Below are 26371 nucleotides of genomic sequence, written 5' to 3'. Positions count from 1 at the left end.
TAAAGCTGATTTATATTTCCCTTGCAAGGGAGGTCAGGTTTACTGTGCTGGGTGCCTGGTGATTTATGGGGCTCAGGGGCCTCCTCCCTGTGCAGCCAGCACTGAATGAGAGGCACCAGGAAAGTGCTGCCCACTCGCAGGCTTGCAGGTGATGTGCGACTGGCACTGGGCTCTTGCTGCCCTCCTGACTCTGACAAGCCGGTATCTACCGGTCTGGAGAAGCCACTTTGCTAAGCTGGAGGAGAAAGGACCGAACCTTCTTTTTCAGGCAGAGTTACCATTTTTCCTGGTGTATTTCTTTGCCTTTTTTTCTGCCTTGAATGCTGTGTTCTGCCCTCAGTGCTGTGTCTTTTTGTGCACCTCTCCAAGCACATCTGGCTCCATAGCATTAACACCACTTTTTGTGGAATCCAGGTTTGATTGGAAGCTTTGAGCATCCTCTAGCAGAAATGAAGGTCCTGATCTGAATATTAAACTCTCTGGTGTGTTCATTTGCATTAATCAGTCTATAGGGTTTTTTTTCCAGTAGCAAGTGACCTTTCTACTAAAATTGCCAGGCTTTAGTTTACCAATATATAATTTTTTGAAGAGAGGCATTTCCACAGTATCATGATTTAGTGATTTGTTTGGAATCTATGGATTGTGATGGGGCATTGACTTTGCAGACTGGTGGCACTGAAAACTGAACACCAGGATATTTTTATTTTTTTAGGGACTTTTGTGGGACGTGTGCTGGCTGCATGCACATTGCACTGAGGTTAAATAGGGTTTGCCACTCTGCTTCTCTGTCGTTTACTGTTGCTTGGGATTTTTGCCCAAAAAACTTCACATCTAAAACCTGCAGCTGCCAAGTTATAATTTAACAGCTTCTTAGCTGGTGTAAATCATGGAACACTCTTGCCTTAAATGTCTTACATCAGTGGAGTTAATCTGATTTAAACCAGCTGGGGAGTTGGTATGCAGCACACAGAAGTGCAGACTGCATAACTCTTGTCTGCGCTCGAGGCTCATAAATCCCGGTTTAATGTGGTGTGGCCAGGCCCAGGGAGCTGGAGTGATGCTTGATCCATCAGAATGGTTCTGCAAGGGGGAAGTCAGGGGAAAGTTACACAGAGAGGACAAGCAGGTTCAAGCTTAGAAGGAGCCAGGATGAGGACAATGCCAGCATGAAATGGTCTTGAGAGTTGCCAAGCAGTGCAAATAGGAGGAGGGAGAACAGACTTTTCACTTTCCTTTTCAGTATGCCCATCCAGAGGGGACCTCTTCCTTCCTGACTGGCTTTGATCCCTCTACCACTTGTCATTTTAGTTGTGTAACTTCAGGCAGCCCAACATACTTTTTATCACCCTTCTATGCGTACATGAAGGAGTAATGTCTGAGCAGGTTTGTCTGGCAGGCAAGGTCTGGGGATAGACTCCTGGTGCCCCAAGTGAGGGCAGGAGGAGTTGAGGTGACAGAAGGGCAGCCTGGGAAAGCTGAGAGCTCCCCAGGGAATTCTTGGAGCCCACTCTTCGCCCAAGGTAGTTTTCAGGAAAAATTTGTTTAACAAGTGTTCTTCCTCGGGAGCTGGTGGGCCAAGGGAGACCCAGCAGCATCCAGCAGCTTGGGTAGAGCTTTGAAAACTGTCGTTTGGTGTTCAACTCCACTGGTGTTGCTGATGGTGCTGCAGCAGGATGGCCCTGTGGGAGAATAAGGAGCAGAGGGAAAATGAGACATGACACAGAAGCAGCTTTGTGGCTTATCTCTGCCACCTTAGAGGAGTGGAGTCCCATTAGTTCAGGGGAGGCTCAGAAACCTGTCTGACAGTACCGTGCTTCACATGGAGTGAGGATATTCAGCAGAACTTGACTGAAGATGGTATTTGACAAATTGGAGGTAGCGGAGTTTCCTGGCTGCTACAAACAGCTGGCTGTCTCCATGGGGAGTGGCAGCATCTCTGGGCATGGTGATCTCCTCCCTGCTGGTAGCATGTGGGGGGGGTTCTCAGGGTTTCTCTCTCACTGTCCAGCCCAGCCTGAAGGCAGAAGCTGTGATGAAGGGTGGGAAGATGAGCACAGGCTGCAGAGGGCCCCTGGGCTCTGCTGGATTGTGAGGTTAGCCCTCATGCAGCATTCTGCATCTTCCAGGTGCTGAAGATGCACCTGGGTACTTGCTGCCTGAAACTCAGGAGCTCATTCTGCAGGTGGTAAGGCTGTTCATAGTGGGCTTGTAGGGGAACTAAGCAGCAGTGGGAGAAGTGGGTAAGTTTCTGTGGCACTAAATAAAGATGTGGAGCTATGAGGAAGGAAAACAGAGTGGAACTAATTGTTATGTATTGCCAAAATTTATGGCATATCATCATGGTATGTTGGTAAAAAATGAAAGAGGTTTAGAGAGGGCAGTGGCTTCTGTGTGGGACAAGCCTGGCTGACTGGGACCCTCCAGTCTGGGAGCCTGACCAAGGGGGTTATGGTGTGGTCCATGAAGCCACGAGCCATACAAGGCAGAAGTTTGTACAGGAGCTGAGGGACATCAAAGTTGTTGAGAAGAATGTTCAAAATAGAGTGTGGTGATCTGTGGAGCTCCTTTCTGCAGGAAGTTGTAGGTGCTGGGCTGCCTCATGGATGAGGGAATCACAGCCAGCTGCTGTGTGTTGGACAGCAAGCTCTGGTGTGTCCTGGAGCTGCCAGTTGTGCAGGAGCGTGTCAGGAGGACACAGCTTTGGGTGCTGGGGGGAAGCAGGGGTGGCTGCTGTGAGTGAATAAGCAGCACTGTGTCTGGGGAAGGGACTGCTAACAGGGAGCTGTGCCTTTGGCTTCATAGCGGGCGTCCAGACAGCACCTGTGATACATTAGGATCCATGGGAAGTCCAGTGGTCTCCCTGGCTTTAGACTCTAAATGGGGCAATTTCTCCAGCTCATTATCAACAGCTGTACTGATAGTTAATTATAGACCAGATTATAATGATGTTTGTCCAAGCAGCCTGATAATGACCAAGCCCCAGTCGCTTGGGGTTTGGTGTTGCTTGCAGCAGGATCCAGCTGCTGGCTCCGGCTTGGTCTCCCACGAAACTGATATCAGCCTTTGTCTGCTCTGGGATTACCAGCCCAGAGACAGAGGCCTCTGTGAACATCAGCTTATGCCTTTCCCACCAAGCAGAGCTGGAGGGAAGGCAAAGGCCAGCCAGGAGACGTGTTGGAGCAGGCACTGAGCTGAGCTGTGCTTTCTCAGGGCACTTTGCCTGTGCCAAGGCCGGGCACCTGAAGCACTCCTGCCGCTGGCTGTGGAGGTGGAGAGCCTGGGAGCTGGGGGAAGGGTTAAGCACAGAGGTACCAGGAAAACAGTCTGTGTGCTGGAATAATGCCTCAACTAGTAACTGTCTTCTGCTAGTGTCCTTCTGAAAAAGCCCACAGGCAGCATCCTGAAGACATTGTTGATTGCTTTGTAGGGATGTGTACATGAGGATTCAACATTGCATCTGCACCGTTGGAATCCACAGCACGGGCTTGCCCAGGTCGGACTCTGTTTGCCTGTGGGGTGCCAGATGCCCGCGTGTGGTGTGTCCTCTCAACAGCACCCACATGCAGAGCTGCACTGCACACATCCTGTGTCACACAGGGCATCAGAGGTCTCTGAGGTGGGGCCTGGCAGAGGGAGATGGGGAGGCACCATTCCCCCTTCTTCCTCCTGTCAGCTGCAGAGCAATTCCTGGTGCACAGGGGAGCTGCCCACAGAACTCAGCAAATCACTGTAATAATTGTAATAAGTGAGCATTTTGAAAGTGCGTCACTCCTGATCCTTTCCTGCTGGCTGAGCACTGCCATCATTGCTGAGCCCCACCACATCAGGGAATGCAGAGATGCAGCTGTTGGGTGGGAGAGGGCTGGGAGGAGAGTGCCCATGTCCCACATGCTTCAGGCTTGATTGTGTGCTACCAACGGGGAGATGTTGGAAAAAGGCACAGAAAATTGGAGTCTGTGGCAGAGTCATGGGAGTTGGCTCCAGAGCCATGTGCTCCCAAACCACAGTTCCCAAAGGATGCTGCAGTAGCTGAAGGGTTTGCTTTCTGGCAAAAATGTTTCCATCTTTACAGGGATGGAGGGAGCATTAATAGTTTCTGATGTGCTCTCATAACCTCCCTCCCTGCTTTGTGCCACAAGCACGTGAAAAACAGCCAGATTCCCTTCCCAGCCTGTCTCTGAGCTGCATGCTCTTATGTCAGGTCCTGTGATGGGAAGACGCTGGAGTGATCATTTTGCAAGTAATAGGGATAGCTATTATATCCAGTCACTGTTCTTTGCTGGGGTGAGCCTGTTGTGGTGACAGAGTTGTTTTCATGATGCTTTTCACAGGAGCAGGCAAGAGCAGACCTCTGAATAAGCTCACTCCAGGTAAACACTGGAGGCTGTGGCCTTGTAGAGGGGTCCACATCTGCTGAGATGAGCTGCTAACCCCATCTGGCTGCCTGTGGGACATGCCTGTCGAGGCAGGAGAGCTCCTTGGCCCCAGCCCAGTGTGGAGGAGGCGCCAGGAAAGGCTGCTGTGATGAGGGGGATGCGGCTGCTGCTCAGCAAGTGCCTGGAAGCTTCCTGGGTGCTGCATCACAGCACAGACCCCTTCCCTGTGGCACTGCTGCCTCTGGGGCCAACGTGGCCCACAGCCCCCAGGAGCGGTGTCACTTCTCATCGTTTCCACTGCCTGCCCCTTGCTGCGGTGTCACCATCGATTATTTTTGGATGTCCTAGATCTGTCAGGCCAGGGCTGGCTGCTCCCCCTGCTCCCACAGAGCAGCAGGGTCTCATCACCCAGTGCTGTGCTGGGTGCTGCCCTCCTCTCTCCCCAGCCAGACCAGCCGCCCCATTCCCAAAAGGTTGGGAGCTGCTGGGGGTCACCCAGTGTTGATGCCAGGGCTGCTCTGCCCCACAGCCTCTTCCTGCTCTGCCATAGCTCATTAGAGATTAGCAGGAAGAAACAAGGACAAAATCTGCCTGCAGCCCTTTCCTCCAGTGTCTGCAGTTAACTGGGATGTGAGCCCAGAAAATTTATTTTCCTGTATCTCTTTTTGGTTTCCCTTTCCATCTCACCTGCTTGTTACTTTACAGCTTTCCATCCACTCTCCTGTAATTTATAGCAACCTGGAATCAGACCTTATTTTGTCTGATTAAAAGGTTTCCTGCTGCTTTTCCTTCAGCTCCAAAAAGTGTTTTCACACTCCTCCCCCAGCAGTAGCATATATTAAATACAAGGCAAACAGCATTTCCACCTTCATCCTGAAACCTATTGCGTGCTTAGCGATGTTGCTGCCTTTGAGTCCAGTTAAGAGCCAAAGTGTTGAGTACTGCTAAATATTAGTCCCTCAGACCTTGATGGATTACAAGGGGACACTTGGATGCACAGGAAAAATTAATTTCCTGGAACAAAACACATCCATCTCCTGCTGAGTCTTCCCCTTCCCTCAGGAGATGGCTGTAGGGTGTGGAACAAGGCGATCAAAGTGATGCTGCTGTCAATACCTGGGAGCATTGCTGCTGCTCCGGACCCCTGAGCTCACCCAGGTGCCTGCCCTGTGTGGGTGGTAGCAATGATTTGTCATCTATCTCTGGCAGACAGCCTAATTTTTTAATTAGCTGATAGGCTGATTAGCGGCTGTGCTGCAGCCACTGCTCTTCTCTGCTGGTGCCTAATCAGTGCTGCAGAAACCTGGTTAGCAGCTGGGCCACTGGGGCACATGGCCCCCTGCACTTCCCTGGAGCTCTGTGTGCAGAGAGGGAGGCTGTTTGATGGGGAGGAGGCTGCAGGGCTGTCCCAGGGAGCGCAGGGGACCCTTGGCTGCACGGCAGATGGGAGGACCTGTGTTGAAGCACACAGCTGGAAGGTAAGCTGCTCTGCACCTTGGCAAGCTCTGCTGATGCAGGGCTTTGTAGCCTCATCTTCTCTTGGGAGGGTGGGCTCTGGAGCAGCACCATGTCCTGGGAAGGGGGACTGCAGCCCCCCCAGTTGCCAGCACAGTGGCAGCAAGCTCTGAGGAGTGTGTCATGCTTGCACACCTGCACGTTTGCCCCTGCCTTGGCTGCTTCCTCTGGGTGAGGCTCTCTGGTGCTGCCAAGGTCAGCTGGACAGGCAGCAGTGATTAATCCTGGGCGCAGAGGGGAGGCTGTGTGTGGAGAAAACAAGGCCTGGCCAGGGGAGCGCAAGCCAGAGAGGAACTGCTCACAACCCTGCTGACAGCAGCAGGGAGAGCAGCCAGGGGCAGCTGCCAGTGCAGGGGGCAAGCCAAACCCAGGGAGCCTCTAATGAAGGGCAGGATGGAGAACCCAGCATGTTTGTGTAAATAAACTGTGTGCCTCCACACTGGGCTTGTTGAGGTGCTGGCATCCCTGCCTGGCACTGCAGCTGTTCTTGTGCCCTGCTGCAGCTGAGGCTTTTGGGGACAGCTGCCTGCTGCTGCTGGGCAGTACCCTCTGAGTTACACAGGGACCTCTGGAGTCTGTCACCCACTCTGCATCCATGCTTGGCCATGGTGCTGGCTGTGGGAGTGTAGTTTTTCTTGGCCACACATCTCTCTGAGCCAGTGAGGGTGGAGGATTCTGGTTTCACAGCCAGCACAGGCAGCTTTGTGGATCTGCGTGTTGCTCCTGCAGGCACACTGCCTGCTGGAGCTGGTGGCTGCTGCCCTGCTCCAGGAGGTTTATTGCCCAAGGCAGCCATCTAAAAGTCACTGCTGGTCCTTCACAGCTCCTTCTTCCCTTGGGATCTTGTCCTGTCATCATGGGGACAGCTAAAAACCTGACTGGAATAAAAAAGCAATTCAGAGAGGTGGAGGGGCAGCTGTCCAGGTGTGCCCAGCATTTGTAGACCAGCAAACCAGAGATCCCCAGCCCTTCTGACTCCAACTCAGAGAGCTTTGGTTGCTTGGCTCTCTTCCTTCTGGTGGTCTCAGTCAAGTGGCAAAACGAACAGCCAATGCCTGGTCCTTCCCCACAGCCCACTGCAGCCCCGCAACACCCAGAGCTGCAGCCAGCAGGGGACACTCCCGTCACTTGGCTGCACTGTGTCACCCGTGCTGGCTGCAGCTACTGCTGGCCCTGCAGAAGGTTCTCTGAGCTGCTCTGCCTCCAGCAGCTCCCTGTCCCACCCCTGTCTGGCCATCACCCAGCCACCACCCCGCTCTGCCTCCTGAAGGATGGAGTGGGCTCTTGCCTCCCTGTGTTGCAGGACTGGCAGGTGCTGGCTCCATGGGAAAAGGCAAAGTGGTGTGCCTGGGTCACACAGCTGGGGCAGCAATCCCAGCAGTGCTCTTGTTGATCTGACCTCTTGAAGCACCTCTGTTCCCAAAAGTCACTGCTGTGATGCAGAGGAGGTGTGGGGAGGTCAAGGTGCTCCCACCTGATATGTGCCGAGTGCCAGGTTAACAGTTGGACTCAATGATCTTAAAGGTCTTTTCCAGTTTAAATAATTTCATTATTCTGTGTTGGAGGAGTCTCTCCTCATTGGCATGAAGCATCAGAATGCTTAAGTCCTTAAAAACAGGTTTGTTGAGACAGGTGGAGGTGCCAGTGCAGAGGATGGTGGGAGCAGAGACGAATTACCACCAGTTTTGGTGACAGGTGTTTGCCTCAGGAGTGTGTGTGAGATTTGGGCACAGTGCAGCCTGGTGGGGTGGTGTCCTGTCCCCTCCTGGTATCCCACTGTTTCTTGCAGCATCTCCTCTGCCAGACCAGCTGCAGGCAAGATTTTTTTACTCTGAGGGGGCTGAACTTGTGCTAACATGAGCCTGTCAGTGGGCTGGAGAGTTACAGCACTTCCAGTATTTTGATTCTTGCTTCTACTCTACATCTATTAAACCACTGCTCAATTATCAACGATACAGACTGCAATGTTTGCTGGACAGCTTCTGCCCTTCGTGCTGTGATGGCAGCTCTCCATTTCACTGTTAAGTTCCTGGACACAGCTCTTCCCCTCTCCACTGCCAGTGGTGGCATGCTGCTTCCCTGGATCTGGTGTGGTTTGTATGGAAGTGGAGGGTTTGGAGCCAAGACCAGCCCTGGCTCCTGCTGTCTGGGCTCAGCTTTGCCAGGGGAGCGACCCTTATACAGAGAAAGTTGTTGGGATGAGCTTAAATTACTTTGGCTGCAGAACAGCCTGTGCTGCTCTCAGCAGACTCCTGCCTTTGCATCTCCTCTTCACCTGACCCTTCATCCATTGTCCTGTAGTTATAAACCCACTATTTACATTTCTTAGAGTCCATCCTCTCATCTCAGGTTAGGGGAAAGAAGTCCTACTCTATGGGCAGGTTCAAGGCTGCCCATCCCTAGACTGCTCTGAGCAATGGGAGCAGGTCCTAAAGGGCTGGAGGGGTAATAGCTGCTGCTGCTGGCTCACTGCATGACATTCCCAGAGCTCTGGCTAGATCCACCAAAGCAGCTCACCTCCTCCCTGTGGCCCTGCTGCCATTCATGATCCTGCCTGACATTTCTGGGAAGAGCAATTTCACAGAGTCTTACAATGGAAGGAACCCTAAAGTTCATCTGTGTCCAGTCCCCCTGCCATGGACAGGTGTGTCACCCAGTAGATCAGATTGCTCATCTAGAAATTTGCTACTAAGTGTCATTCCAGTGGTGGGGTGGCCTGGCTCACTGCATACCTCCTCTGTCCCTGCTGTGCCCTGGGACAGTTTTTGGGGTCCATGCTTCCTGGGGAGGGCTGTTAGACTTGCTACAGAAGCTGTCCACTGCCACAGGTGCTCCTGGGTGCTTTTCAGAGCATCCAGACAACCTACTGTGCCCCTCAGCACACCAAAGGGGTGTCTGTGTGCTGTCATAGACCCACTGGGCCCTGGCAGAGAATGTGGGGCAGCAGGGCACAGGGACATGATCTCTGCCTGCCTCTGCCCCCTCACTGGATGATGTTGTAGGATGAGGCATCTCTGAACCTGGCCATTTGCCTCTGGGCAGGGCTGGGGGAAGGTTTTGAGCCAAGCCTGGAGCACAGCCCTGCTGTAGCTGCTGATACAAGGCTGCAGTAAAAGATTACGAGCTTTAAATGGGGCCAACCTGTGCTATAAAGCTGTCACTGCTAATGGAGACCATCTCTGCTCTGAATGGCACAGCTCCACTCTCCATGCCGTGGCTGGAAGAGCTGGAGCTAAACAGAGTGGAGAGTTCTACATAGTATGGCAAAGTTAGAAAACTCACTGCTGAGTAGAACACTCAGCCTTTTCCCACATTTCCAGCTGGATCCCTCTGAGTGGCTTGTGCCTAAGAGAGCACGCGATTCCTCCACCCCCACATGGCAGGCAGGACAAAGCGCTTGGTAGAAGGGTAAAAGAGCATGATACATCATAAATATTAGTGCCTGGCCCCTTGCCAGTCCCAGGCAGAGAAATCATCTCAGCCATTAATCTGTGCGTGCAAGCTGTATCTGGCAAAGTGATGCTTAATGTCACCCATGCTCATTTACATCTCAGCGTTGCAGCTCATGCTTGCTTCAACAAAAAAAATTTGAAATTTCAAAAAATCAAAACAAAAAGTACTTGGTGCTTTCTGGGTCTAATTTCTTAGTGAGTATTTCCTGGGGGAAGCACAGGGCACAGCATGGAGCAGTGTGCTGGGGTGAGCCAAACATGAGAAGCCTCTAATGAAGGGCAGGATTGAGAACCCAGGGTGTTTGTGTAAATAAACTGTGTCTCCATGCTGGGCTCTTGTGGCACTGCATCCCTGCCTGGCACTGCAGCTGTGCTCAGCTCCCTCCTCAGCTGAGGCTTCTGGGGACAGCTGGTTGGGCTACAGGGACCCTCCAGAGCCTTTCACCCACTGAGGTGCTGGGACAGGCAGGGTTGGGGTTGGAGCTTCCTCCAAGCTCAGCTTTCATTCTCCACTGTGATTAATTGCAGTTGGTGTTCAGCTGTAATTTTAGAGAACAATTGGATGACGTGGCTCACAGTTGATTTAATTGAAACCTGATGAGGCTGCTGTGCACCAGGATGAGTGGTGCTGGGATGCCCCTGGGAATCCCATCCCCTCTTCCCAGCCTCAGCCTTGTAGGGCTCAGGCTCCCCACATTTCTCTGGAGCTGAGCTTGTGCTGTAAGTCCAAGGTCTTCTTGTCCTGGAGTTTTGTGACCAGTCTGGATATTCTCGAGTGTGGTAATGTTTTGGATTTGGGGGTTTACCCCACTGTAGTTTGAGCCATGGGAGGTTTGCTGCATTTGGGATACTTGTCTTGTTCCTCACTGCAGAAATCCACTGCTCTGTTGATTCATATGCTTGAGTTGCACTGGCCATTTCTGAGACAGTCCAGAAGGCTGGGGGAAATTGCTTTCAGGTCAAGACCTGCTTTAGCCTGTGGTGAATTACTGTGCCTGGGGTTTAAATCTTTGCAAACAGAGGATTATGGTGATGGTAAATACTAGGTAGGCCTGAGGATTGCCGTATTGACAGCTGAAGGGAGTACAGCCTTTCCCTTCAGCAGACAGAGCGTGATGGATGTTAAAAAATAAATTAAGATACAGCCCAAGTTGTAGCTTAGATACTATTTCTCCTTGATTTATATTTCTGCTTGGCTGCTTCGCAGCGTAAGCAGTATATTTCTTGCTTAACCTCACAGGGCCTTTTTGTTCTTAAATGAGGACAATGTGGTAGGTATGACCAATTGCCAAGAGTCCCAGATTAGTGCAAGATCTGCAAAAAATTCAGAGCTGCTGTACAGCCCAGCATCTGCTTGAAACACAAACACCAAACAAAGAACACTTTTGAAAATGCAAATCTGCACTCCTGTGCTGGGGGAAAACTGCTGGTGCCTGGCTGCTCTCAGTGCCTCTGGCTCTTTAGTCCCATGGTGGCTTTGGGGGCTGAAAACAGAACCATTGCCTCCTGCTCTCAGCAGCTAGGACTAGCCAGCAGCCTGTCCCGAGCACAACAGGGTGGGGGGATGAGGAACCATGGTGGCACTGCCCCAGCAGCACCAGCCTGATGGGAAACCCTGCCCGTAGGCACAGCAGATGCAGGCAGCAGAAGGTGAGGGCAGGCAGGGCTTCTCCTCCTGCCTGCAGGTACTGGGCAGGAGGAAGGATGAAGGCTTGGTTTGCTAATTGCTCTGGAAATGGTGGTGACAGGCAGGTCTAGCCTGCAGGGAGCTGTAAGGGCACCTGTGCATGATGAGTGGGACCAAAACACGTTGACATGGCCTTACAATCCAATTAGTGCCGAGTGCTAAGCAACCTGGCCAATTTGCTCTTGGCTTTTATAGCACATATAAATAGAGGGGGTGTTACATAATGCCCTGGGGATGGCTCCACTCACAGTCCCTGAGAAGGGCTGAGCTGGCCTGGCCAGAAGATAACCATGGCTTTGCTCGTGGCTGGGAGAGTCCATCTGATGGCTTGATCTCTTGTAGTGTTTGCACTTGCTACGTTGTGCTTGGCCTGCTGCAATCCATGCAGCATCCCCAGATCCACCTGGGATGAGCAGTCTTGTGAAGGCGCATCTCCTGCACACTCTCCCAAGTGGCATTTCCATCTTTCAGTCTTGTGTGCTGCAGAGGAGACTGGGACAAATTTGGGTAGCAGCCTTGCCCTGTTAGGGACCTCAGGCCCAGCCTTGAGAATAATGTCCTCCAGCCTTTCCTTGCTCTTGATGTCTCACTGCAAGTGGAAGATGCTGCCCCCTTTACAACCCCCCTTGCCACTGAGAGGGTACCACCAGCAATAATAGTCTTCCAGGCTGCTGCAGATCACCAGCAGTTCTGTGCAGGCAGAGGGCTGCAGTTTCTGTTATCTCTTCCTCAGGGAGCCCATGGCAAGCTGCTGGGAGCTAATGGGTTTGTGCACGTGATTCTGGAGGTGTCATGTAGCAAACTGATGTTATCCATAATGGGAATTGCTTTGGTATGTTGGGCCAGGGATGGATGCTCTCTGGGCTGCAGGTGGGAAACACTCATGGAGTTGGTACCTGAAAGTAAACATGGGATTTTGCAGGGCTGGCACTACAGAAGCACTTCCAGAAAGGGAGAGAGGCTGGGTTGAAGCTACCTCTTGCTTTTGTCAGCCATATGGAAAACCAGTCTTCTGGAAGGAAAGGAGTGGACAGAAGCAGGGGGTCACCAAAAAATGATTTCTGAAGTAAACACACAGTGGTTAATGCTTCATGGTAGCTGAAGTTTGTTTGCTTCATGCAGAGGTTGCAGCTGGATTGTGTTTGCTCTGAGTTAGTTGAGTCTTGCCCATGGAGCAGACTGCACCAAATCCTCATTGGGTTCAGCTCCTCCAGTAGCTGGTGGTAATCACAGGTTACAGTTTTGTCTTATATTGCTGATTTTTCCTCTTTGTGCTTTCAGAAATAACACGGATCATCCAGGTAGACTTGGACCTGAAGTACAAGACCAACATCCGAGACCTGTTTGATGAGTTTGACAACTTCCCAGAGGGAGCAGTGATTGGGATTGCCAGGGAAATGCAACCAGTGTACAGGTACAGCCCCCTCCCTGTGGGGAGCAGGGAGTGGGCAGCAGGTGGCTGGTGGCTTCTCTTCAACTCAGGTTGCTCTTTGGAAAAAAAACTGGGGAGCAGTGGTCTCCCTGCTTTAATCCCTGCAGGGGGACTTAATCTGAAACTTGTAAATTGGTATGAGCAAACCGTACAGTGTTACTGTGGTTTGTTTGCTTGTTCTCACACACCATCACAAGACTTCCAGAGGCAAATTCTTGATCATCAGTGCCAAAATCCATGCCTGGACTCTAGTACTAATCTAGAGGCATGTTTGCCCAGCCCTGCCTGCTGAGGTGCTGTAATTGTTTGTGTGTTGGCGCTCTGAAGTTTTGGCTGAGAGTATTGCAGAAAGTAGGGATTGAGGTTGGGCAACAATGAGGTTCTGTGCCCCTGGAGTGCACTTCCTGCTTCCCCCAGGGAAGGCTGAATGGGCAACTCTTGCTGACCTGGGCTTGCAAGCATGAAGGTGGCCTCATGATCCCTTGCTCTTCAGACCCTTGGTCCACCAGTCACTGCCAGCTGTGCTGGAAACCACTCACGAAAGGGTGGGCCAATCCTTCCCACTCAGGGGAAGTAATGCAAATCCCACTACTGGTGGGATCCAGGGACACAGATATTTCCAGGTGCTTAGAGAAATTGTTTTTGTTTAGCCATTGTTCTAAGGATGGATCTCAGGTTTTCTTTTAATCCGGAGTAGATCAGATAATTATCCCAGGATGCCTTAATGGATCTCAGCAGAGCTGAGTTTGAGCATCTGAGATGGCTTGTCTAGACTTGCTAATCCTAATGGAAAAGTTCTTGGAGAAAGATAAAAAAGCCTAAGAGGTCTGTATGTCTTTTCCTTCCCTGCTGGAAGCCTACTTCCCTACTGAGCCTCCTAAGAAATGACCAGCAGCACTCTTGGGCAAAGGCTGAGCTGCAGAGATCTGGACCAGCCTTTCTTGCTGCTTGTGCATGCAGATGGGAAGAGGGTAGCGACAAAGAGAAGTTCATCAACAGGGGATTGATGGTTGTTAGTCACCACCAATTGCTTCCTGGAAGGCTAAACCATATGACAGAATGTGATTGCCGAAACTACAGAAGTCACTACTATTTCTGAGCTGGATAAAAGACATCTCTCTGTCTGTTGCCTCTCTCGTGATTTGTACTCTTGGCAGGAAGAGCTGGGACTAGAGGAATACGGATGCTGAGATCTTGTCTCCATAGGGTGGCACCATGCTCAGAGAGTAGAGGGTTCCTGTATCTGCTTTGGGTGTTCTGACAGGATTTTGGTGCCCAGAATGGTAAATCCAGCCCCAGTTAATAATATCCAATTGTTAGAGCTTAAAGGGGGATGGAGGGAAGAGCCACAGCCAAGAGTGGCTGCGGGGCTGGTCAGCCCAGCAGGGCAGATCCCTCTTGTTAGTGGTGCTGGAATGGGGTAAATCAAGCGCTCGTTTGCCTGCAGTTAGTGCAGGGTGGAATCACTTTGTTTTTGTCTCTGCAGGGTTTTGCATTATTTCAGTGCATAATTAGGGAGTGGGGCTGGTGATCTGCTGCCTGGATGTGGTCTGTGGGACTGGGTGTGCCTTGAGGGGACTGAATTAAGGTTTAGGGTGCCCCGCTGGAGAGCCTTTCAGCATGGCAGGGGACAAGGCAGGGGATCATGGGGCTGAGCACTGAATACCTGACCCAAGCCATAGCTGTGTTCTCCCCCTCCTGCCACCTGCGGTGGGGACAAACATGCCAAGCAAAAACAGCCCTCACAGGCTGCATTTTTGGGCTGAACTTTATGTTGTTGCAGTTTTGACATTTTGGGTCACTTTGGGCTATGTTGTGCTTTTCTTCTTGTGTTGTTTTGATCTTCATGTGAAAACAAGTTCTTGATCCTTCTTGTTGCCAGATCACCCGTTGTGGGGCGAGCTGTGCAAACTCCAGCCTGCCCTCCTGCCAAGCCCTGCACCCTGTGGGGCTTGCACCTCACTGCTAAAAGGGTTTCCAGACACAAACATGAGCTGACAAAGCATGGATGTCTTTGTAAAAAAAAAAAAATCTTGATTATTTTTATACTTTTAGAAAGATAAAAAACATATTGTAGGTGTGAAATAACAGGTGTCAATTCCAGCTGTGTTGTTTGCCATGTGTGCAAGCTTGAAGCATCAGTTGGGAAAATGGTTGTGGGGGAGGGAGGAGGATTACAGGGTGATTGTGGGGTCTCTGTGTTGCCACTCACATTTTCCTCACCATTTCACACAGCTCTCTGCAGCACTAGCATTGCCCCAAAGCATCAGAGAACTTGGGGCGAATTAGCAGAGCTGTCCTGAGCTTGCTCATGGAGCTGTGGACTCGTTCCCTGGGTCAGGGTAAGCCAGTGGCCAGAAGGGCTCTGGGTGCCATCTTTCCTGCTGTGTAGCAATGGGAAAGATGGATAGAGATCAACCCAGCATCTGCTTCCATCGGCTACCCATTGGCTGCCTGGCTGTGGGCTGCACTTTGTAGGCACAGATTGGGGCTGCAGAAGGCTCAGGCTGCTGCACTGGTGCAGTGAGCAGCGCTGGGCACAGATATTCACGGGAAACGGAAACATCCCGGAGCCTGTCTGCATATCCTGAAGGTAGGGGAAACCTCCAGACAGCAAAACAGGATGGCACGGGAGTGTTTCCACTCGCTTGACTCATGCTGAAACAATGCCCGGGCGCTGTTTGTCTTGGACAAACACATTTCTCTGAGCAACAGGATCTCCCGGCCCTCCTGCCAGGCCAGTGCTGGGATTTAACTGTTGCACAGTCTGGTGTTGGTCTGTCCTTGGGGGCCACTCAGGGTGAGTTGGAGCGGCCTGTGGAGAGCAGTAGCTCCTGCTAAAGCTGGACATGGATCACTCTGCAGTGTCTGGCAGGGAGTCCTGGATGCAGGGGGGGAGGTGGCAGGATCCCATGTCATGTGCAGGAAGTGATCTGAGGTCCGAGGCCACCGGCGTCAGGTTTCCGTCTCTCCAGCCGCGGCAGGGAAGAGAGGCACCCTGTCCATGGGTCAGGCATGTTGTCCTTCCTGTGGCTTTTGGATCCACTGTGGGACATGGGCTACGGTCAACACCTCTGTGGATAGGGTTGCGGGCAGAGCTTCATCCCACAAGAAGCTCCCACCGTGGTGGGGTTGTTGAGGACACTGGTACTGTGCAGTAGCCTTCTAGATGCTTCTGGGCTTTCCATGGCAAGGCAGGATTCGTTCTGCCAGGCTGTTGTTTGAATATTGGCCTGCAGAAGAGCCTCTTCCCAGGCCGACTTATGCCTGCTCATGTGTCTGCCTGCAGAGGGTTCAGACTGTGGCCAAGATCAGGAGCTCTGGCTTTAGTGGGAGTGATTTTGATCTAAAGATTAGACTCTACATCTGAAGTTTGCATCATCCAAAAGGCTTTCCATGCAAGGAGGTGCTTCTTCAGAGTCATAACCTTAATTAAAAGTCCTGTTGTCCCCTGCAGCATTTAAGCTGCTCAGTTGTGCTGGCCAATCCTGCTCACCAGGCTACATAGAATGAGTGATAATGGTCTGTATAAATATTTATGTTGCACTGAGCCTTCTGTGCCAGATCTTGGTCAAATTGAAAAGTCCAGGCTCTCTGGTGCTCTTGAGCCCTGCTAAGAAACCTGCAGAGAAGCATTGCAGATGCAGCCTGCATGGGAGTGATCAGATGGGCAGGCAGGTCACTGTCCTTGGGGGGTGTGTGGGTACATGCCCGACCTGCGGAGCAACTCAGCCGTGCTCCCAGCAGTGTAGCTGTGCCATGGCTGGTGATGGAAGCACGGCCTCCTGCCCCTCAGCCTCCTGGCCAGGTGTGAGCACTGAGGCTGCACCCGGGGCATAGCAGAATCTCCATCAGGGCATGACAATGCCATCCTCACACCAGTGCAGCCCGGACCTATCTGTGCCTCCCTGCCAGCCTGGCTTGGCTCAGCACCTGTTCCCAGACACAGGAGCTCAGTGCTGCCAGGTGCTAAAGGATAGGATTCCTCATTTCAAAGCAGCCTTGTGGTTGAGAGGAACAGGGTGGGGAAATACTGTGGCACTCCCCAAAATGTCCTGAAAGCTCTCAGATTACTGAAGGCAGAGCTTAAGCCCTATTCTTACTGTGTTTCCTGGTTCTAGACCTGTCCGGTCACACTGGTGGCATGTGAGAGGAAGCAGAGCAGTGGTATTGATTGCACAGCTGCTCTCAGACTGACCCCGGGCCTGTGTGCCACACCGTGCTCCCTGCTCCCATTCCCACAGCCATCCTAACCTCTTCTCTGCCTAAGCACGGCTGCTGCTGGCACTGCCAGTGGCAGTGGGCTCTGGGTGCCCACCAGTGTGCCAGCACCACCTGGGGCCCTCAGAACTGCCCCCATCACACTCCCCTTGGAGGTCTCCTTGGGAAGGAATGGTCTGTGGCAACAGGGAGGATTTAACACACAGGTCCTCAGATGGGTGCTTTTACCCCCTCCAGGTAGGAGGAAGATACCTGCTGTGAAGATGGGCCGCAGGAGAAGTCCCAGAGCTTCACAGGTCCAGGAATGCACACAGCTGGGGCTGGAAGGGTGGCTGCTGCTTCCACTTCTGTTGTTGGGTGAGATCTTTACTGCTGTCCCCCGTGTCAAGAAGTTAATTAAAGCTTGAGGCATCTTGGGAATCCACAGTGTTGGAAATGATAAAAGTTTGTCCTGTAGGAAAGGATATCTACATCAAAGGGACAGCTACAGACTACAAAGGGCCGACACTTGGGTCCCTGTGTGGCTGCAAGGCCATTCACCTTTGCCTCTGCCTAAAACCTAGGAAGAACTCAAACAGGACATTATTTTGTAGAAAGGAAAGGCTTTGTTTCTGCTTGTGATCATGTGGGAGCTGCTTAAGTGTGCTGTGTGCTCAGTGACACGCGTTTTGTTTGTTTGGGAGCTGCTGAAACAACCCAGAGAAGCCCATTAATGGCTGGAAGCAGGACTGTGCAGCTCCGGACGCGGAGCCGCGGCGCTTCCAGTGCTGGGTGTTTGTGGGAGCTCAGTGGCACCGGCGCTAAGTCACTTTGTCAGATGTTTGGAAGAGGAAAGGAGTTATCCTGGACTGTGAGCAGGCTAATGCTAAATCCATAGCCAGGCCAGGCTGTCAGAGAGTCTGGGCTGAGACGGTACATTCTGTACCTTCTCTTGGGATCTAAAAAAAACCCAAAGTAGGGCTGACAGCTGCAAGCCAGGAGCAGCTGGATTTTCCCTGGCTGAGGCAGCAGTGGTGGTTGTAAGATGTAATACTGCAGGTGGGCTGCTGCCTGCGATGGAGCTTTCCAGAAGCAGATAACCATCTCCAGCAGGCAGATCCTCCTGTCTGAGTTTTCCTGGGTTTGTGGACTTTCAATGCAGGCAGGTGGCCCTGACTTGGAGACTTTACTCTTTTCCAAGGACTTTTGCCTTGAGGAAGCAGGGAGCTGGCTTCCAAAAAGGTTCTGTTCCCCAGGCCCCTCAGGAGTAAAGACAGGAGAATTTGTTCCTGCTATCTGTGTCATTGTGATGTCAATGCTGCCTGCCCACAGTCCTGCAAGCCCCAAACCCTGTGCACTTTGGATTTTAAACCATTTCAAGACTTTGACTTGATTTGTAGCAAGTGCTGCTGTTCGATGCATGGGGAAAACAGTTCTAGGAATTGGTTTGGCAGTGGCTGCCAAGAAGCAGCCAAAATTACAGAACAAACAGAACCTGCAAGGAACTGGAAGCAGAATTAATTTCAAGAATTCAGCTTTACCTCTGATTTAAAAAATTATCCAAAGAGGTAAAGGGTTGTGTTGTTTACAACTGTGAATATCATTAATATATAGGACCTGTCCAATTTATTCCCACTACGATGCAAATTTGAAATGTCATTTAAAAACAATGAATAAATTGGATGAGATCTGACAACCACAGCTGTGCACTGATTAGCACAAATAGTATTACTGATATTAAGCAGCAGGTGAGCTTCTGTGAAGGGAGAGCATCTCCCCTGTTCCTGAGTTCCATTGGCAGGCAAAGCTGTCCCAGAGCAGCCAGCCTGTGCTTCCAAGGCATGCAGGAGAACACTGCCAGAGCAGAGTTTATTCACTGTTGTTAATAGAAATCTGCCATTTTAGCAGTAATTAGGCCCACAGTGTTCTAGAGTGTCCTTGTGGATGGCTTGCCCCCCTTCCTGTACTGGTGCTGATAGAGGATGGTCTCACACACACAGGTCGTTGCTTTGCCCTGCCACCAGTGCCATTTGCTCTATAGATGGAAAAAAACTGCTGTGACCCAGACAGAGATTTATGGTCCCACCTCTGTTTGGAGGATGATTTTAGCACTGGCATGGGGTGTACAAATGTTTGGTGGTGAGGAGGGCCACCCCTGAAAATCTGTCCCAAAGAAAGGTTTTGCTCACAAGCTGTGTTACACAAGTTGTCATTTGTCATTTATTTAAGAGTTCCCATTTTTGGACTAAGTCCATGCAGAAATGTCATCAGTGAGAATCAATTTGCTGCTCTAAATACAGGCCTTTTAAAAGTTTGGCATGCTGGCTGGGCTGTGGTAGAGACCAGCACTGTACAGACATAATTTGTGCATTACGTGAGAAGTTTATTAAGGAATTACTGATGTCCTCATCAAAGATCTCAGTCTGTTGCTTCATCAGTATTTTCCATGGGAGAGCTGGAGGTCCTGCCTGAGCTGGACCTTTACCCTGAACCTGTCAGAGAAGTGTAAGGTGGTCCTGGTGTGCACACCAACACATCCTGCCCTTTGTCCCAAGATGGAAATTGGCATTGTTTTGCCTCAGGTTGACATTTTCCCCTGCATGGCAAGGACTACTGCTGTGTTGGTGATGCCACTGCACATCACTGGGTACATGGTGCTCCTGAGAAGCATGGAGTTGGGATTTCCTGGATTGCACAAGCTGTTCAGCCTCAGCTCAGGTGCTGTGGCGTGGGCTGGTACTGAACCTGCTGCCCTGACTCGTTAAGGAGTTTAGCAATTGCACATGGAAGATAAGCAATTAGCAACAAGGGCTGCTTTGTTGCAAAGCCGCTGAGCTCACCAGGCCGAGATGCGGCTGCCAGGGCAGGAGGAGGGAGCTGGGTTGGATGCTGCCCTGAGTGGTTGCCTCCCTTTGTGTGGCAGAAACTTGGAAGGGCTCACCTTCATTGCAGCACTATCTTCTGGAGTTGGGAGGAAGAGGAGCTGGCCTTTTCCTGTGTGTTAATCTCAGTTGAACACAGTGATGGTAAGGGGCTGACAGCTGCCTGCCACAGTGAGGATTAGCCAAGAGAGGGGTGCAGGGAAGCTTCTTGGCTGTGCTCTTACTTTGTGCTAAGGATGAAGGGAGAAAGCCACCATCACCCCCCGAATGGATCATGCCATCATTCCCATCACTCTCCCCTCCCCACTGCCCACACCCTCTCCTCCAGGCAGGAGAAGCTGCTATCAGGGTCTCCCCTTTGCTCTCTCCCATTTCAAGCACATCCCCTGTCCCCATTGGGACACTGCATACTTCACATTGGGGCTCCCATCCCATCTGCCTCTTTGAGCAGCTCTCTGGGGCCCCACAGGTCCCAGGCACCACCAGATGGGCAGCTCAGCCAGGGATTGCTTGGTGGGACCACAGCCAGATGCCGTGTCCTCCTGCCACCCTGGAGGAGTCCTGGCAGCACACGGAGCAGGGAGCAAGGTGCACTTGTGCCTCACTGCTCATTGCACAGGAGCAGTAGTGTTTGCCAGCTGGGCAAGTGCCTGCAGCTGGGATAACATGGGCAGCCATCCATGCTCTGGCTCAGGAGCTGAACAACATATTTGGAGGTACGAGAGCATATGCTTGTTTTAGTTGGTGTTTGGGCTGGCAGGACTGCTGTCGGAGTGGCTCAGAGAGGGATGGCTGGCAGCTCGGGCACCCAGCTGCTTTACCAGAGGTTTCCAGCTTATCCCATGAAGTTGTCCCATAACCCAGAGCTGAAGTAAATGAGTGGAAGTTCACAGATTTGAACGAAGTCTTTCCCCCATTTGTTTGCCCCTTGCTGCGGAGAAGGCCCTACAGGGTCCCTGCTGGCCTGGCAGCTGTCCCCAGCGAGGTGTTTGGAAGGGTGTGATGGCAGCTTTGTGAGTTGGGGCTCGTGACCACCAGGCTGCGAGGCAGGGGAGGTGCGGCCGCAGCGCCCTGTGCTGGGCCAGCAAGGGAAGTCCTGCTGGAAGCAGCGTCTTTTATCTGGACTGCCTGGGCCTGGCGTTTGAATGCTTGGAAATGCTCTTCTCCAGATGTTTCCTAGCACACGCCGGCTCTGTTTATAAACAGCTCCTCAAAGCAAAGCCTGTTGGGGCTGCAGGCGGGTGCTCGCGGCAGGCCCTGCACGGCTCCCCTGCACTGTGGCACGGGGTCTGAGGCCACAGGTCACCTCTGTCCCCTCCCATCTAGATGGGTTAGAGCAGTTAACAAAAGCCCCAAATGCCTCCTCTTCCTTTCTCCTCCCTTTCTTCTGGCTAACAGCTTCCTGCCCCCATGCATCCTGGTGGTGCTGCCTTCCCGCCCTGGCTTTTGCTGCTGGGGGCACAGAGAGGAGGGCACACTGCCCTGCCTGAGCTGCCAGTTCCCAGGGAGATCCTGGCCACTCCAGGGGCTTGGGTCAGGGAGACATTTCCATTGCATCCAGCTGGGGTTCAATTCCTTGATGACTATCTCAAGGGCACATCCTGACAACACACTCATCCAGCCCCTGGAGTTTTGCCCTTATGTTTTGCCGAAATTTGAGGTGAGTGCCAAGGGGCAATGTCAGGCAGGACAGAGTGGAGTGGGTGCAGGCTGTGTCAGCTGTTTGGCTGGTTGTTGTGCTTTGCCAGCCCCATCTCCTCTGATGAGAACAATGCTCTCATACTCGTCACTCCTTCCACTTCTAACTGGGTGGAGGTGCCTTTCAGCCATGCTCTTCTCTGTCCTGGCCCCCACAGGACAGGACTAAAACTGCTTGAAAGACAAAAGCCAAGAAAAATCCTGTCTAAACAGCTGCTGCCAGTGGCCCTGCCCAGGATACCTTTCCCTTGGTAAAGGCAAGGCTGTTGTGCTCAGCTGTGAGCAGGTTCCCAAAACATCAGCACTGCAGAGCCACCTGCAGCTCGTCACATCCTGGATCTCACCTCAGCATCGCTCCCTGCGGATGGCCCTGCCCTCCCTGTCAGCCCCACACCCCTCAGAGGGCTGGGGGAGAACAGCCCTGTCACAGCCAGTGCTGGGAGGAAGGGCTGAACAATTGCTGCTTGTCAGTCAGTCTGTCTCCTCTTCCTGTAGAAAAAGGCACGTTATCAGCCATCCACAAATCATCTGGGGAACAGCATTGCTGAAAAACTGAGTCATGTGATACAGATTTGCTTTAGCCCCACCATGGCCTGGCAATGCCAAGGGCCTGGCTGCTTGCAGTGGCTGTAATCTTGTCCCTTAGCTTGGGCAGCATGTGTTTGGAGGTAAGAATGTGAAAGGAATCAGCTTCACTGCTGTGGAGCTGGAAATGTGCTCCCCTCTGTGCCACTGTTTACCCTCTCCCTCCTGTTAGCTTCCAGTATAACGTTCTGGGCAGGGAGGGGAATGGCTTTGGCACTGCTAGGGAGAAGCATAGAGCAGAGGATGCAGAGGTGGGCTTGAGCCACTCCCTGGATCTGAGCACTTCAGGAGGCTGATTGGTACATGGCTGGGGCTTGTCTTTGCAGGTTGAGCTTCCCTCTAATGCTGCATGGAGTATGCTTTGCCTTCCTTTACTAAGGAGCAACCCATCCATGAGCTGTCTTTGCCTGTCCTCAAGACACAACTGCTCTTCACAGAGGCAGAGCTCTTTATCCTTTCCCCACCCTTTAGATCCAATGAGCACTGCTGCCCATGAGCTCTGATGAAGCAGCCTGTCCTCCACTCCCCTTCCCTAGGAATCATTGATATGACTGCTTCAAGACTGAGCCCTCCTTCCATGGAAAACTGGCACTGGGAAAAACCCTTTCCATTCTGAATCAGGAGGAAGGGAGTGGTGTAAAGACCCTTAATGAAATGGGAAATATCCGTGCTTTAATGGAAAGTTTTAAGGAAGTGATGCTGCATGATGCTTGTGGTTCTCTAGACCAGGAAATAAAAAAGATATTCACAGTTGACATCATTAACATATCCACATTTCTGCTGGGGAAAAAAAATAGATCCCATTTCTGCTGGGATAATTCTGGTGGCTGTGTAATCCTGGCTGTCACCTTGGCCAGTCTCGCTGTGCTGGGGACCCAGAGCACAGGCCAGAAAGATGGATTTGATAGTCTGATCTCTGTACAAGCTGTAGGAGTCCCTGAGCAAGTGCCTGTGGGAGATCAAGATGGCTTCTTAGAAGAAAAATTTAAATTTAAATGCTTGCAGTGGAGAGCACTGCATCTGGAGCTGTCCCAGGGGCAAATGTCCTTGCATCTTCTTACATCTGAGGGAGTTCAGCTTCCAAGCATGAGACCACTTTAAACATTTGGGTGCTAAATCTTCCAAGTTCTCGTTGCCGTGACCTGCATGGAGACTTGGATGGTGTCTGACAGATTTGAAAAGGAACCAGTGGCAGGCTTGCCTTATTCTTTCTAACAGTGTTTCTCCTTGACATTTTCACAGCAAGGTGTAAAAAACCCCTTCTGTAGCTTTACATTAAGTGTGAGGGCTGGAAGGAGAGAGCAGTGCTGGCAGCCCTGGGCTGTGAGATGGTCTTGGGGTCATGAATCCCTCCTGCCCTCCTCTAAAACAACAGGCTCAGACTGCTCTCAAGTGCTCAGCTTTGCAGCAGGGGATGCTGTTTGAGGGAAGAAGATTTTCAGACTGAATGGGAGCAATTTTGGAGGGCAGATCCAGCTACTTGGGGAATAGCATGGGATTAATTCAATTCCTGCAAGTAGCCTGTGTATGTATGGTGAGGCATATTCTCTGGCACAGGACTGAGGAAGAAGCCAAAGAAATTTCTGGGTTGCTTGCTTAGGTAATTGAAATTAGGACACTTCTGGTGGTTCACCCAAGGCACTGGGGATGTGGTTTTGCACAGCTGTGTGAGCAGTCACACGATCCTGTGTCCACTTGACTCACCAGAGTGATGCTGGTAGAAACAAAAGGAGCTTTAGGAGATGGTAAGCAGCGTGGTTTGAAGTCTGGGCAATATCCTGTGCAGGGGGAAGGAGAAAAAGGCAGCCTGTGAAGCACTGGCTGTTCTGAGAGGCTGGGTGCCTCCAGACAGAAGACAAGCATGATGAGATCCCTTGGGTGGGTGGTAGATCCTGTGCTGTGATCCAGACCTGCCCAGACTCGAGGTGGCTGCTCTTCAGGCTGCCCTCACTGACATCCCTGTGCCTGTTCTTCCTCTCTTTCCAGGCACACCTTCTGGCAGTATCGCCGTGAGAACCCCCAAACCAAAGTGGGGGAGCCCCCTCCTGATGGGCTGCCAGGCTTCAACAGTGGTGTCCTGCTCCTGAACCTGGAAGCCATGAGGCAATCCAAGCTCTACAACCAGCTGCTGGAGCCCACCATGGTGCAGAAGCTGACGGAGAAGTACCACTTCAAGGGCCACCTTGGGGACCAGGATTTCTTCACTATGGTGGGGATGGAGCATCCAGAGCTTTTCCATGTGCTTGACTGCACGTGGAACCGGCAGCTTTGCACGTGGTGGAGGGACCATGGCTACAGTGATGTGTTTGACCAGTACTTCCAGTGTGAGGGGGAGGTCAGAATTTACCATGGGAACTGCAACACCCCGATCCCTGAAGATTAAGGCACCCACTGCCCCCAGGGACAGCTCTGACTGCAGCAAGGCCTGCAAAGCCATAGTGGCTGCACTAACAGTCCCTCAGGAAGGGTGACCGGCTCTGATCCAGCATAATCCAGGGGAATCTAGGGATCCCAAGAGCATTCAGTATCCCGCTGCCTGTAGCCTCACCCTCCAAGAGGAAGGGCAGTTCAGTTGTTGGAACAGGACCTCCACAGCCACTGTATCCAGGGCTCAGCTCCTGGCTTTGCTTGGCCAAGTCCATGGTGCCAAGTCCAAGTCCATCTTTGCCTCAGCTGCTGGGGCATGGGAACAGCCTAGGGGCCATCAGAGACTGCTGCTTCTGCATGAGGCAGGATCCAGCTCCCTGGGTGCTGTGCAGCTTTGCCTTGTCTGATGGTTGTCAGGAGTCCCCAGCGGGCAGTTGGGTTTCATTTGTCATTCCTTGGTGGCCCATTTCTGCACCTCATGCAGAGAATTGGTCTGGTCCCTCCGGAAAGCAGACATTGTCCTCAGGTCATCTTCCTTTTGAAGCATTCCAGAAAGGCGAGAGGGCTTTAAAGATTAAAAGCTGCTTTAAATGGGGTTACTTACAAACAAAAAATGGATGCTAGATAAGCTTTAAAGCCTTCTGTTGGTTCTTCTTAGCAATAAAAGCTTTACTGCCCTATGTTGTCCTAGAAGTATTCAGTGAGTGTGTAGCAATAGGTTCGTTTTTCTAGCTTTGCCTTTAATCTTTCATACAAGAATAAAGCTGCAGATATCAGACACGCTCGGCTGTTTTTCTGTGGCACAACTGAAGTCCTGTGCAAAAGGAGGTTTCCTGCACTTATATTTAAAAAGTAGCTGATGTGTATCTGCAGGGCAGTTGAGTGTGGTGTCCCACATAGCTTATCCCACATCTGTCCCATGTGAGTGATGCAAATAAACAAGCTGGATTTTTAAAGATCATCACCAGGATAGCCAGGGTTGGTTTGGAGGGAGCTGGGAGCTGCCTGTGCTGTGAATGAATGGGTGAGCTTCAGGCTGAGCACACTGTTCTTTGAATAAATGCTGCCTTGGTGAGCCTGGCTGGCGGGTGAGCTCCTGCACAGGTCTGTGTCAGGGATGTGCATGGCTCATTAACCACCTCCAGCCCATGGCTCATTAACCACCTCCAGCCCAGCCCAGCTTGTTTTACACCCTGTGTGTGCATCTGTGTGATGTGCACATGCAAGAGAGAGGCAGGGGGAGCTGATTGTGGCTTAGCCTAATAACAGAACACACCATATATGTGGCAGGAGTGTCCTGGGCTCCTTCCCCTGTGCCCATGAATGAGCTTACTGGGGGAGAGGCTCTCCTCCCTCAAACTGATGTGCAGAGACAGCAGGCTGTGGTATGGGCTGCATCCTGAACCCTGCCCTCTCTGATGTGCTGAACCAATCCATGTCCAAGTAGCACAAAACCTTGTCTTCAAGTATTTTCTCATCCCCAGGGAAGGAACAGCAAAGAGGTGATTAAAGGTGAGGGAAAGATGCAGTACCTTGCTGTGTTAGACTCACATTTTCACCAAAAAACAAGGTGGTCCAGCCTCACTGTGCAAGGCAAGGCAGCTGGCCTTGCTGGAGGCTGCAGCAGAGCAGGATTTGGGGCAGGTGATGCACTGTGATGATGCACCCTGAAGGATGAGGAGGGTTACTGGTGCTTACTGGTCAGGGCACACTGGTGGCACCGGTGACACATGGGTTGTCACATGCCAGGGCAGGACCTTGCCATCAGTTTGGAAATGGCCATGCTGGAAATACAGGCCAGGCTGCTTGTGTCACCAGCACTGGCGAGGGGTGGGGTGGTGAGCAAACGTGGCTTTTACTGGGGACTGAGCAGCTCTGAGGTGGCTGTGGGTGTCAGGGCTGGCCCAAAAGGACCGTGATGGGTGCTGCAGGGTAACATCTTTGGAGACAAGGCTATGTGGGGCCAGGAGCTCTCCCTGCCCCACAGCCATCCCTGCAGCTGGGCCAGGCATTGTGCCCCCTCTACCTGCAGCCAGGGGATGCTCTCTGTAGGGTTAGGAGCACTTCTCCCTCTCTGTGGAGTCCCAGAGTCTATGTGGGGGAATATCTACATGTGGCCACTATCACCCCAGGCTGGAACCTTTTGCTTAGGTATTTTTCCAAAAATAAATTCTTTT

General features: G+C 51.9%; 1 protein-coding gene across 2 annotated transcripts in view; it reads left to right on the top strand.

Moving 5' to 3' along the window:
• The window catches only part of XXYLT1 (xyloside xylosyltransferase 1), a 33230-nt gene extending 8258 nt beyond the window's left edge, over positions 1-24972 (top strand). For both annotated transcript variants that reach the window (XM_053985886.1, XM_053985888.1), the window contains exons 3-4: positions 12312-12444; positions 23814-24972. In XM_053985886.1, the coding sequence (XP_053841861.1) occupies positions 12312-12444; positions 23814-24210 (530 nt within the window). In that variant the 3' untranslated portion in view covers positions 24211-24972. The remainder of the gene's footprint in view (positions 1-12311; positions 12445-23813) is intronic.
• Positions 24973-26371: the final 1399 nt, after the last annotated feature.

Source organism: Vidua macroura, chromosome 10 (assembly GCF_024509145.1).
Source record: "Vidua macroura isolate BioBank_ID:100142 chromosome 10, ASM2450914v1, whole genome shotgun sequence".
In the NCBI taxonomy this organism is placed as follows: domain Eukaryota; kingdom Metazoa; phylum Chordata; class Aves; order Passeriformes; family Viduidae; genus Vidua; species Vidua macroura.
The sequence above is the reverse complement of the archived record's forward strand: the minus strand, read 5'-3'. Positions and strand labels throughout refer to the sequence as shown.